Source organism: Cydia pomonella, unplaced genomic scaffold (assembly GCF_033807575.1).
Source record: "Cydia pomonella isolate Wapato2018A unplaced genomic scaffold, ilCydPomo1 PGA_scaffold_75, whole genome shotgun sequence".
Taxonomy (NCBI): domain Eukaryota; kingdom Metazoa; phylum Arthropoda; class Insecta; order Lepidoptera; family Tortricidae; genus Cydia; species Cydia pomonella.
The window spans coordinates 83,778-97,053 of NW_026907908.1; the positions used below are offsets into that span (position 1 = coordinate 83,778).

The 13,276-nt window shown below is 39.9% G+C and overlaps 1 protein-coding gene across 1 annotated transcript; it reads right to left on the reverse strand.

The window, feature by feature from the left end:
- Nucleotides 1-4,973: 4,973 nt before the first annotated feature.
- On the reverse strand, nt 4,974-9,630 carry LOC133534240 (uncharacterized protein K02A2.6-like). The gene has a single exon (XM_061873334.1). The coding sequence runs from the start codon at nt 9,460-9,462 to the stop codon at nt 5,140-5,142; it is 4,323 nt and encodes a 1,440-aa protein (XP_061729318.1). The 5' UTR covers nt 9,463-9,630; the 3' UTR covers nt 4,974-5,139.
- Nucleotides 9,631-13,276: the final 3,646 nt, after the last annotated feature.

A 13,276-nucleotide genomic window follows, 5' to 3' on the forward strand; every position in this document is an offset into this window, starting at 1 on the left:
CATGTAGTTTCCCTATTGTACAGATAGCATCGCACACATTTAAGAGTAACTATTTTGATTAAAACTGTGAAAACCAACATCCGCCCACTTCCGCTTACTGGTTACCTGCGTGCGGCGACCGCTGCGCTCTTCATTATTTTTAGAGAAGGCAAGAACCAAAACTTATATCAGGGTTCTAGGGTGGGTGGGACCTTATATTATATCTTCAAATGAAGTGACTCATATAATATCGATCTAACTTCACTTCAAGAAGTTCGTTTGATCATCAATTATATTTCGTCACTTCATTTTTCAGATATAATTTTATATTAACCATGTAGATGTTTAGAGATATAAGTTTTGGTTGAAATAAGACAAAAGCTTTGGCTGTCTCAGTGCCTAGTTTAAGTTAAGACGTTCCTCCTAACTCCACACACCACATAGAAAAAAAAACTTCTCAATGTATATGCCATGCCAATGACCGCAGGATTTTTATTTTAATTACTGTACGTTACGTATACACCGTACTAACATTAGAAATATATTATTAAAAAACATCATAGTGAGACACTAAAACCATATATCTATCTTAGTCCGAAGTAAAATAAGTCATTCGGGTGAAATTTATTTGTTAATGTTAACCATGGTGATAACCCGAAATGTTTTGTATTTCTTTTTTTTTTTTTTTTGATTTGCAGTTCGTATATTTATAATATAGTTCACGTTTCAAAATCAAGGTGATATTTAAACAGTTATTATAATAAACACAAATGGGTGGAAAAACAATTAAAAACTTATAAATAATTATTATAGTTTAATATTTCAAATTATTAGATTATATAAGTTAATAGCAAGAATTTATTTAGTGTCCCAAATGTACCATATTTTGATGTTTTGAGTTATATGATTTAAAACCGTATTTCAGCAGTCGTTTAACTTTAACCAATTCTGTAATAAAAGAAAACAATCTGATGATCCTTTTTCATGAAAACACATGATACTATTTTAATTGACTGCTAAAGAAATCCAGAAGTATGGTAAATTAAACTGAACCAAAATTAAATCAATGCTTTAGAGAACAACTGTCTAACGGGTTGTGTTTTAAGCCATCAAGTAATTGAAGTTATTATCGCTGTATCCCACCTGCGCAGAGTAGCCCACCTGCGTAGACTGCAGACCAAGTTCAGGACATAACATGTGTACTATACACAAGTATACTGTGCCAATTGAGTTATAAAGCCTTGTTTAAAAGCATAAAGAAAGTTTAGGTATGTAGGTTTAAAATAAAAAGTACATATTAGGTATGTACACATGATATATATATATTTTAAGGTCTCAGGGTGGATTTTAGAACAAAAACGGCAGAATAAACAAATCACAATTATTTTATTCGAAGTTCTAATAAATATCACAAAATTAAAGGAACAAATCGCACATTTTATATTACATAACGAAATATAAAATAACAGCATGGAATGATATCAAAGTAGCTCACGCGATCACGACGGCAGCCGAAGGCAAAATGCTCCGAGCAACGGTTTGCACCGGTTTTTATAGCCTATGCCTGGTAGGGTAGACTATGTTGCCAACACGGCTTCTCCTGACTAGAGGTCGTCCACGACCTCTTGAGTAACATCCACGGAGCCTGTGGTGCCAGCAGTGGATGGCTGAAGGACGGGCACTCGTCACGCGCCGGGTTCTGATAGGCTGGTTGCGTTGTCCGACGCGTTCATCGTCAAAGGTTGAGGGGCCGGTTCCGAGCAGCTCGTACGGGCTCCAGGCGCGAGGTCCGTCAGAGCTTCACCTGGACAGTCATCAGTGTCATCAGCTGGAATTCGAGAGAGCAATTATAACACACGCTTACATTTTATTTCAACCACATCTACCATGTATGTTAATTCAATGTTTCGTCAATACATCTTTTGCTATTTAACGTGTTTTTTTTCTTTTTAAACAAGAACACAAATATCAAAAGAAACCTATCGGAGTGCAGATAACGTGGCATGCTTACTCCTATAAGATTTAAATAAAGAAAGAATACTGCCCTGTAAGTGTTTCCCTTCCTTCCAAGCCAACTTCAGTAAGGTAGCGCCAGTAGACTCGTTCAGAGCAGCATCCGCCGGGTATGGAGCTCGGAGCGCCGGCTCTATGACGTAATGCATGGGGTAACCGACGAACGGTTTAAACTCGAACCACGAGTTTGACAGTGATGAACACATAACTACGACCGTAGTTAGGTATACGGTCATCAGGTGACGAACACCTACACAGGACCTTTAGGCAAGACGATGACGAACATCAAGTCTGTGCCCACCTGTGGCAACCTCGAATGCAGTAACAAAGTATGCTTGTTCGAGTACTCCGACGAACGGATAGGCTCGACGTACGAGCTAGACCAGCGACGAACGCATGATCAGCAGGCGACGAACGCCTGACAAGACAAAATACGAGCCAGTAGGAGACGACCGCCATTTCAGTAGGCGACTAACGCCATTTCAGTAGGCGACGAACGCCATGTCAGTAGGCGACGAACGCCAAGTCAGTAGGCGACGAACGCCATGTCAATAGGCGACGAACGCCATGTCAGTAGGCGACGAACGCCATGTCAGTAGGCGACGAACGCCATGTCAGTTAAGTAGGCGACGAACGCCATGTCAGTTCAGTAGGCGACGAACGCCACTGAAAAGGGCAGCTCATTGTCTCGGGGCACCACTCGCCACGCCAAGGCACCATACACTGATGCCGCTTGAGTCTCTCTCCCGCAGCTGCCGCTGATCTTCCTGCAGCTGCCGCTGACTAGACTCAGGCCGTAGCGTCCGCTCGTCAAGAAATAAGTTTTCCTGTAGACTAAAAATATTTAGTTACAAAAACAAGATCGTCAAATTGGAACTCTCGTGATCCTTGCCACGGATTTAACGGTGGCTTCTAATTTACAAGGCTCGGCCTTACCTGACCTTGACTTACTAAACTATCTAGGTATTCGACCTCAGTGACCAAGAAAGTGCATTTCCGACGATTAATGGAAAAACCCGCCTGAGTAAGAGTCTTTAAGACGTTTCCTAGGGTCAGTATTTATGTGATCTCGCAGGTTGAGCAAATTTAATCGCTTCTAGCAAGCATGTGAAATTTGAGACGCGCCGTGCACTACCACACTCGAAACTTGTGTAGTATCGCGATCCGCACTAATACTAGGTCTACGTACGTACGATCGACCTGTATGAATGAAACGCGTTCCCAATAACGCCGCTGAGGTGATTTGTTTACGGATGGTTTGCACCTACGTGAACGAGAACTACTGTTAGCACCAGAACTGCGACGTGAACGTCTTAGAGGTCTATTATGATCATCTGCAGACCTTCTACGCGAATACCCATAAGACCGCGGAGTCATACTACGATGCGCACTCCGAGACCGGTAACGCGATCGAAAACGCGAGTAATCACGACGGAGACGCGATCTAGAACGCCTATTAGTACCCAATAATCTCATTCCTGCGAGTCAGATTGCAATCGGTACCGAGAACTAACGCGTGAGCCATTTCGGGAACTACTACACATACGAACACGCGTCCAGTAACTTCCTCAATGTCGCTGGATCACTTGATATGTTAAACCACAAAAAAATAACAGTCGGTCCGATAAGTCTAATCAAGAACCAATTTTAATGAACACACTTTTGGTAACCGCACATTTACAACATCAAAGTCTAAGAACGACAAAACTACGATTGATAATGATTTGGCGAAATAAAACACTAACTTACTACAATAAGCAACACCGTTACGCAAAATCGAATACTAAAAGCAATGCAACAGAATGCTTTTAAAGATTACCCGCATGTAACCGGAATTCCATCGTAAACAACGCATAAAAAAGACGCGATAATAACCATTACACCATAAAAGTAGTCAAATGTAAAATTTGTTCCTTTTTAATGTGGGCTGCAACGTTCTTTATCCAACTTCTGATTTAAGGTCTCAGGGTGGATTTTAGAACAAAAACGGCAGAATAAACAAATCACAATTATTTTATTCGAAGTTCTAATAAATATCACAAAATTAAAGGAACAAATCGCACATTTTATATTACATAACGAAATATAAAATAACAGCATGGAACGATATCAAAGTAGCTCACGCGATCACGACGGCAGCCGAAGGCAAAATGCCCCGAGCAACGGTTTGCACCGGTTTTTATAGCCTATGCCTGGTAGGGTAGACTATGTTGCCAACAATATATATATATATATATATTGTAACACGCCTATTAGGATATCAAAACAAAGCCTAATAATCACGTTTCAATTTGTTGTTCACACTGAAACATAATTCACTAAGATTCTATACACTTTGTGGTCTACTTTACATTCAGTTTAATTCGATTACAAAAAGTAGAATTAATTCATAAAACGTCCTTTTATGAATGTGTGAAAGTTCACTAGCGGTCCTTGTCTGCGATACGGAATTAAAGAAGACAGGCGGTACTACTATTGATATCAACTTTAGACTCGTCTAAGAGTAATAACTAAAATAAGACCTAATTTATGTTAACGATACAACCCAGCATTACCTCCAGACAGGGTGGGATACGCTGTGTTCACTGAGCAGCTGGCGACAATGAGAAAATTCAGTTATTAGGCTCATGCACACGCAAGTTGGCTTACAGCAGCTCCTGCTGAACGAATAGTGATACAACGGCCTACAAAGACTTACGCGGCCTAGCGCGTTTTAAGATTTTTAACTTAAAAATAATAGTTTTTTATTTTACTTTTCTCCAAAACGTGTCTAACGTCATTGAAATTCGTTAAAATCTCTGATCTATTCAAGAAGAAATATACTTCGGATATTATCAAATGTAAATCCATCATGTTCTTGAAATATAAGAAATATATGAACGTGCATAATTCCATATGCTTTCGGTTAAGTTATGAAAAAATAAATTTATAAGGCTACTATAACTACTATTCAACTTTCGAAGTTATTTCTTATATAGGTAAGTGAGGAGTACGAGGACACGAGTGAAACCACGGGCTGCTCTAATCGCACTGGTTTATTGTAGCGGTAACTGTTAAGGTGGGCGCAGCCACACACACAAACATGCATACATAACATTCCCTTCCCCTAGTATAAGTACTATCTCTAAATAACTATATTATAGTGAACTATATTTTATAATTGACCTTGGGACGGTTACGCAATCTTGTTCTGGGGTTCACCACTGGTGGTGGGTCCCTAAGAGGCTCGCCTGGTCTAGGTTCCTCGATCGCCTCTTGGAAATCATCCTCGTCCGAGGTAGCGGCAATCGCTGGAGCCGGATGCTCATGTTGCCTTGCTCGGGCGACAGTCTCTGGTCTTCGATCATCCTTTTTTTCCCCCATATAGAAATATGATGGGCTTCCTGTCTGACGAACCGTCGGAGGTGATGGTGAGTTACACGGTGTACTCGCAGATGGCGCCTCGTTTTCGTCGTCAAGTGGCGGTGAAACCGGCCTAGTATCTAGGATCTCACTTGTCGATGAAGGCGGCAGCGGCGGCGCTAGCGGAGGAGGCGGCGAAGGCTGCGACGGCGGAAGTGGCGGCGGCGACGATGGCGGCGGCGGAGGCGACGGCGCTGGCGGTGGCGTATCGACGTGTCTCGACATCGGTACAGGCGTTACAGATATGTCGTCATATTCATTTGCATTCCGATTGGTAATCGTCCCTTTCAGTGGCATAAGTTGATTTGTATGCCTTTTTACCATTAAATTAGAAGAAATGTCTTTTATTTTATATAAAACTCGTCCTATTTTCTTAACAACTATCCCTTTACCCCAAGCACACTTATTATTGCCCTTAAACTGTTTATATAATACTACATCACCTTGCTTAAAAACTGGTTTACTTTTTCTGGTTTGTTTATTATTCTGCAAGGACTGTTTTTTTGCAACGACATCAGATAAGGCGATAGACGATGACGACGGCGGCAAGATAGCGGGATTCAGCAAATCAAGTCGAGATCTTAATTTTCGACCATAAACAAGCTGTGCAGGCGAAAACCCTGTGGTCGAGTGTATGGAATTTCTATAATCGAACATATATTTAAGTAATTTAATTTTGTTATCTTTTACACTGGTGCTCGAAAGTAAACAAGATTTTAATCCCCTTTTAAATACTTTGACGTAACTCTCGGCCTGTCCGTTGCTAGGTGCATGGTAGGCGGGTGACGTCACATGTGATATACCATTTAACGAACAGAAATCAACAAATTGCTGTGAACAAAAAGCCGTTCCATTGTCACTTACTATAGTGTGAGGCAGGCCATATCTAGACATGTATTCGTATAGCTTTTCTATGACAGCGGTGGAAGTGGTTGAACTATTCATGTCAAACACTTCCACCCATTTGGTATAAGCGTCAACTATCACTAAGTATGATCGACCGTTTATTGGGCCACAAAAATCTATATGTAATCGGAAAAATGCCTGTGGCGGGAATTTCCAATGCGCGAGTGGCGCGCGCGCTGGTGCCGGCCGTAGTTGGATACATATGTCGCAAGTACCTATTAACATTTCGATAGCTTCGTCTATTCCTGGGAACCAGAACCGTGAACGGGCTTCCGCCTTAGTTTTCACGATCCCTAAATGAGAAGCGTGTAATTCCGATAAAACTTTGTACCGTAAATTCTCAGGAATGACGACCTTATGCCCACGCATTAAGCATCCATTTTCCACTGACAGCTGTGTATTACATAAATGGAATGGCTTTAATTTTAAATTATCTATTTTCTTAGGCCACCCTTCCTGCGTATATTTAATTACCTGACACAAAGTTACATCTTTGCGTGTTTCGTCGCGTAATTCTTGTAGTGTCACTGGCAAGCTACCTTCTACCACGAAACACACATATGCTGCACGCTCGCTCGTTTCTGCGGCGGCGGCAGCGGCGGCGGCGCCGGGCTCGCAGCACGTATCTGCTGCCCCCGCGCTCCCCCGCCCGTCCCCTTCTGGCGCGCAAGCCCGAGACAAGTAATCCGCGCTATTGTCTGCACTACGAACGAATTCTATTTTGTAGTTGTAACTACTTAGGAAAATAGCATATCTCTGTAGGCGATTCGCGGAGACTTCCGGTATTCCCCGGTGCGGTCCAAATATCGAGATTAAAGGTTTGTGATCGGTTCGTAGTATGAAGGGTTTGGACCTACCGTACAGGTACTGATGAAACCTACGTACTGCAAAGACGAGGGCAGTGGCTTCCTTTTGAATTTGAGAATATCGCTTCTCAGCGGCATTCAGGGTGCGTGACGCATAGGAAATAGGTCTTTCCTGGCCATCCGAATCAATTAGCGACAAGATACAACCTAGTCCGTGCGGTGACGCGTCAGCTGTCAAAACTAACTGGGCTTCAGGATTGTAATGCGCCAGCACTTGATCGGACGCAAGACATGTTTTGATTTTATTAAAAGCCTCTTTGTGAACGGTGGTCCAAGTCCATTTAACTCCCTTCTTTAGCAGATCATACAAGGGGCTTAAAATGCTTGACGCACTGGGAACAAAATTTCTGTAATAATTAACCCACCCTAAAAAAGATTGAAGTTGATTAACACTGTCAGGTACAGGTGCGTTAACAATCGCTTTTACTTTATCAGCAGATTTTTTCAACCCGTCTTTGTTAATTACATAGCCTAGGTAGCTAACTTCACTCTTAAAAAATTCACATTTTTCCTTTTGTAAGGTTAGGCCTGCGTCCTGTAACCTCTGTAAGACACTAACTAACCTGGCCACGTGTTCCTGGTCGTCTCGACCCGTGACCAGCACGTCATCTAGCAGGCACAGCACGCCCTCCATACCCGCGAGTAGTTCGTCCATTGCTCGTTGGAAAATTGCCGGAGCACTACTAAGCCCAAAAATTAAACGAGTATATTTAAATAATCCGCGATGCGTATTTATACAAGTTAAATTCTGAGATTCCTCGCATAACATCAGCTGATTGTAAGCCATGGATAAATCTAGTTTAGAAAACTTCTGTCCACCATGTAACTTCGCAAATAACTCGTTAGCAGTCGGCAAGGGATATTGTTCAATGACTAATTGCTTGTTAATACTAACTGAGTAGTCCGCGCACAATCGTACGGAACCATTACGCTTTAGTACGGGTACAATTGGAGAAGCGTACTCTGAATGTTCTACGGGAACAAGGACGTTTAAATCGACCAACCTATCGATTTCTTTACTTAGTTTATCCCGCAAGGCGAAAGCTACAGGGCGTGCTTTAAAAAATATAGGCTTAGAACCTTCTTTTAAAGTTAATTTAACCTGATATTTATTGAAACACCCTAAGTTGTCCGAAAACAGCTGTGGGAAATTTTGTTCAACGGCATTAATATTGTTGCAATAAATAGGGGCCAATTCCAAATTAAACTTAGAAATAAAATCTCTGCCCAGCAGCGGAGCCGAACCGTTACATACGACATATATATCCAACGTATGGGTAGCACCACAATACGTGATCGGCAACTGCAGCATACCCGCGCACTGTAATTTATAACTCGCATATCCATGCAGGCCTTTATTTGCAGGTGACAATGGAATGTTATTGAAATGCGTTTTATAAAAACTTGGGGATATCACAGAAACGGCAGCCCCCGTATCTACTTCAAATTGAATGTCTTTGCCCTGAATAGAAACTGTTTCGACCATGGGTTTCCCCTTAACAGAACGAATATTGTACAACTTACCGTCGTCGTCCTCGCCATCGTAATTCATATCCAAATATTTAACACTAGGGCACATTCTACCTAAATGACCCTTCACTTTGCACTTTTTGCATACGTAATTAGTGAACCGACACTCCGACACTTTATGATTAGTATAGCCGCATGTTGAACACTTCACTTTCCCGTCAGACTTATTTTGTTGTTTATTTGACGCGATTTTGTAAACGTCGCCCGACGAAGGCGTAATGCCAGCTGCAGTGGCCCCGGCGCGCGCACAGCGAATATTTTCGGCAAATTCGACCGCTTTCGCTAGCGTCAACTCGGAGATGTTTTGCGCATACAATTTTTCCTTTTCAAGGCCTGGAAGCAAACCCATGATAAACCGATCGCGTAATGCCTCTTCCACGTTGCTGAAACTACAATAAGCGGTGAGTCCGCGTAGCCGTGCGGCCCATTGTGTATGGGTCTCACCGGCCTGCTGCACCGCGGCGTAGAATTTGTGGCGCTCGCCGAATCCAACCCGCTTGGGTGTGAAATGGTTATCCAGAAGTTTTATAATATCTTCATAAGGCACGCTGTCCAGTTGCTTTGGCAAGACTAAATCAGCTGTGAGCTTGTACGTTTCTTCCTTGAGTGCCGTTAGTAAGATGGCCCGTCTTTTTATTCCCGTCGCATCTTTCGCATTATCTATATCGTTTGCGATAAAATACTGTTGTAATCGGCCTTTGTAGCTGTTCCAACTTTGAACGTTATGATCAAAGGTATCCAACACACCGAAATTAGCACCAGACATCTTATTTTATCGCGAAACACGTGGGATTTAACCGATTCGTCGCCAGTGAGGAGTACGAGGACACGAGTGAAACCACGGGCTGCTCTAATCGCACTGGTTTATTGTAGCGGTAACTGTTAAGGTGGGCGCAGCCACACACACAAACATGCATACATAACAGTAAGATTAGAATTTACCCAAATTCCAATGTTTATTATTGCGCTCATATTGCATACAATAAAATAGGGCAGGGGCCAAGGCCCATTAATGACATCGGAATATATTTATAAATTAATTTTATATAGCTTATGTATATTCGAGCTACTCGTATTACGGTGCTTAGTTAATAATAACCAGTTAAACCTGAGTAGGTAAAGTCAGCGTACAACAAAAATGATCAGTAAGTCTTTTCATTTGAATAAAGATAAATAAGATGAACTTTTTTTTTATTTTTTATTAAATATTAATGACAGCATGACGCGTTTGACCATATTTGCACAAATATCGGTGCTGTAGCTGCTATTCTCTCAGCGCAAACTAAACTAGCACAGCAATCAACCACGATAACAATAACAATCCACAGTATTTCAGGTATTAAGCATCAAATCTCAAATGCCCTCTAGTTTTATTTTATCCAAATATTCGCTCTGTCGGTAACGAAAGACTGAGACGTAATGTTGTATATTTTTATAATGTATTAAAAAAAATACACTTATAGAACTGACATAATAAAATAGAAAATGTATTTGCTGTATTGCTACTGTGGTTGTATTGTGAGTTTAGAAAACAAATATTATATTTAGTGATTCGGTCTTAATTTTATGAATGACTATATTAATTATGATACTAAATGTATATGTACATATATTTCAAACTTAGCAAAAACGTATTGCATAACCGTTTTGAGTGTTTTAAGTCTAGTGAACGTATTGCATAGTACCATCGATTTAATGATGGCTGAAAGAGTACCGCGACCGACACATGAGAGTTGAACCATACATTAATTTATTAATTTTATACGATTTCTATTACCTATTTAGTAACTTAGTTATTTAAGTAGTAATCTGAGGGGTAATCCTTTAAAGGATAATCAGAGGGTAATCGTCTTGTTGTTTTAATACAATTAAATAAATATATGAATAGGTATTTACCTAGTTACCGATTATTTACAATCATAAAAATAAACACTCAATATCTGTGAGAGATGCGAACAAAATTTATTAATAAGTGCAACTCGCCAAAATGAAGAGAAAACCGCTTTCTGATTAACTCAGATGGATGGTACTCTAGTGGTGCTTGACACTGAGTTCTTGCAAATTGTTCTAGTAAATTGTGATGAAAAAACTCGTTTTCCTCTAATTCAATTGAAGTAAGTGTACTTATTATAATTTAATGATTCAATTGAATTAATTATCCAATATAACTTTAAGAAAAAATCTAATTTTCAAACAGATAATAAGTACTTACTGGCATCGCCTATGAGCGACCAGGACAATTACTCCTTTATTATCAAGTTTTGTTATATCTTATTCTGAGAAATAAAGATTCTTAAAGCTGATATTGTAAATAGGTATATTTTATATAAGAATTCATTTGGTCGACTCTTTTTTTTATGCGATTTAATATAGGAGTAAACCAAAGTTGTTCAAGTTTTATCGCCCATAACATTATTGACGTAAGTAGCCATATTTTTATAGTTCGATTTATGAATGTTTCTGCATATCATAATCATTTAAAAATCGACACCAAAATGTAAGCACTCTCAGGGCACCACTATACATATTAACAAGATATTTTATCAAGATTAAGTTTAGAAATTGCTTTCAAATTCACTACACGTCTTTTATAACATATAAGAGTTTAAATATTGTACGTCAGAAAGAATATACTTTAAATAATACTGTGACAGGATGAGGTACACGTAGCAATTCCCACTTTTAGAGATAAGTTATACCTACCCAATGTATTAATATTATATTTATGTGGGTAGTGTAGTATAAAAACAATGTACTATTGTGTTAAATACAACATTTGTGAGTCGCTTGTTGATTTACATTCAACCTATGGGCGGGGATTCATACTTCTTTTTTCATTTAATACCGTACTATGGGTTAGGTGTGAGTAAAATTTGGATATATTTTAAGTGTTGGGCCATCTAAAACCAAATAAAAAGAAAGCCTCCCTCGGCTTTATAACACAACATTATTCCCATTTTTAAGGCAATAAATTTCCCACAAAATATATGGGTATTATGAAAAATGCACTAATATGAATGTCTAGGCCCTTTGTTTCGTTGTGCGTTGTGCATTATCCGATCTTTTGGTTCACGACCAATCGCCGCGCCGGGCGAAATCGGTGTTCGAAATACGAACAGACTTTCCTTCGTGTTGGTTCACGACCAACCCCCAGGATGATTTTTTATGCAATTGTTTCGTTGTGCGTTATCCGATCTTATACCTTCGTGTTGGTTCACGACCAACCCCCGGGCGAAATCGGTGTTCGAAATACGAACAGACTTTCCTTCGTGTTGGTTCACGACCAACCTCCAGGATGATTTTTTCCATCGTGTTAGTTCTCGACTAACCTCCAGGATGTATGTATGTCCTTCAAGTTGAAGGATTGCACAACGATTTTAAAAACGAAAATATGAATATTGCACAACGAATTCAATGAAATCTCACAGCTAACACCATAGTAGGCATAGGCAACGAAGATCGTTATAAAAAATGTGGTCTTGTGCCGAAGTGTTCGGCAACTAGACCGAGGTGTGGACGCTACCACGCACAAATAAAGAATGGAGAGCGCAGCGGTCGCCGCACGCAGGTAACCAGTAAGCGGAAGTGGGCGGATGTTGGTTTTCACAGTTTTAATCAAAATAGTTACTCTTAAATGTGTGCGATGCTATCTGTACAATAGGTAAACTACATGGTTAATATAAAATTATATCTGAAAAATGAAGTGACGAAATATAATCTATGGTTTTACGTGTTTCCGAACGAAACACGTTAATGCTAACCAATCACAGCACGGATTAAAGAGCATATAGTCACTACGTTCTACGTGGCACGGATCAAACGGTTTCATTTTGTAACGATTGTATTTCAAATAACCACAAGCAAACGTCTTTTCACTAATTTCATTCGTGCTTTGATAAATCAGTGTTTCAATGTTATGTGTGTTTTAATTTAATAAGACAATAATTGTGGTTAAATAAATCTATATGCATTGTTATTTCTTGTAATCTATAAAATTTGTGCTGTAAATCTATAAAATACGTAAAGACGGATGATAGTTTATTATTGATATAATATAAGTCTTCACGATGTTCACGGACGACGTTTATAATTTATTGTAAGTATTTTACCCCATAATACATAAAATTACACGTCACGTTAATTAAATACCATGGCTTGTTGGTATGATTTGTTACAGTGCACCTAATGTTACTTGGCTTGGCAGTTGCTTTTTCTAAACCGTGCCTAAACTTTACACTGATTTTTAAACTTTCATATATCCAGTGATGGCGTCACAGAGGAAGTATCCCGAAACGTCCGTCACCTAATGGTACAACTTTGGCTGAACTGGTCCCATGTCGGCATAGAATACGAGGAAAAGTTCAACAACATGAACCAACTGGTGGAGATTGAGGAAAACCTCCACCGTGACCTGTTGGATGAAACCAAACGGCAATTTAAGACCATGACAAAGAAGGTTGAAGGTAAATAATTGTTCTAGTAGTCCTATTTCTTAAACATTGGGTGGTTTTAAATATTTGAAACCTTGTAAGTTGTAAGCGGACACTGATAAGATACTTTAGCTTGTATTACAAGTTATA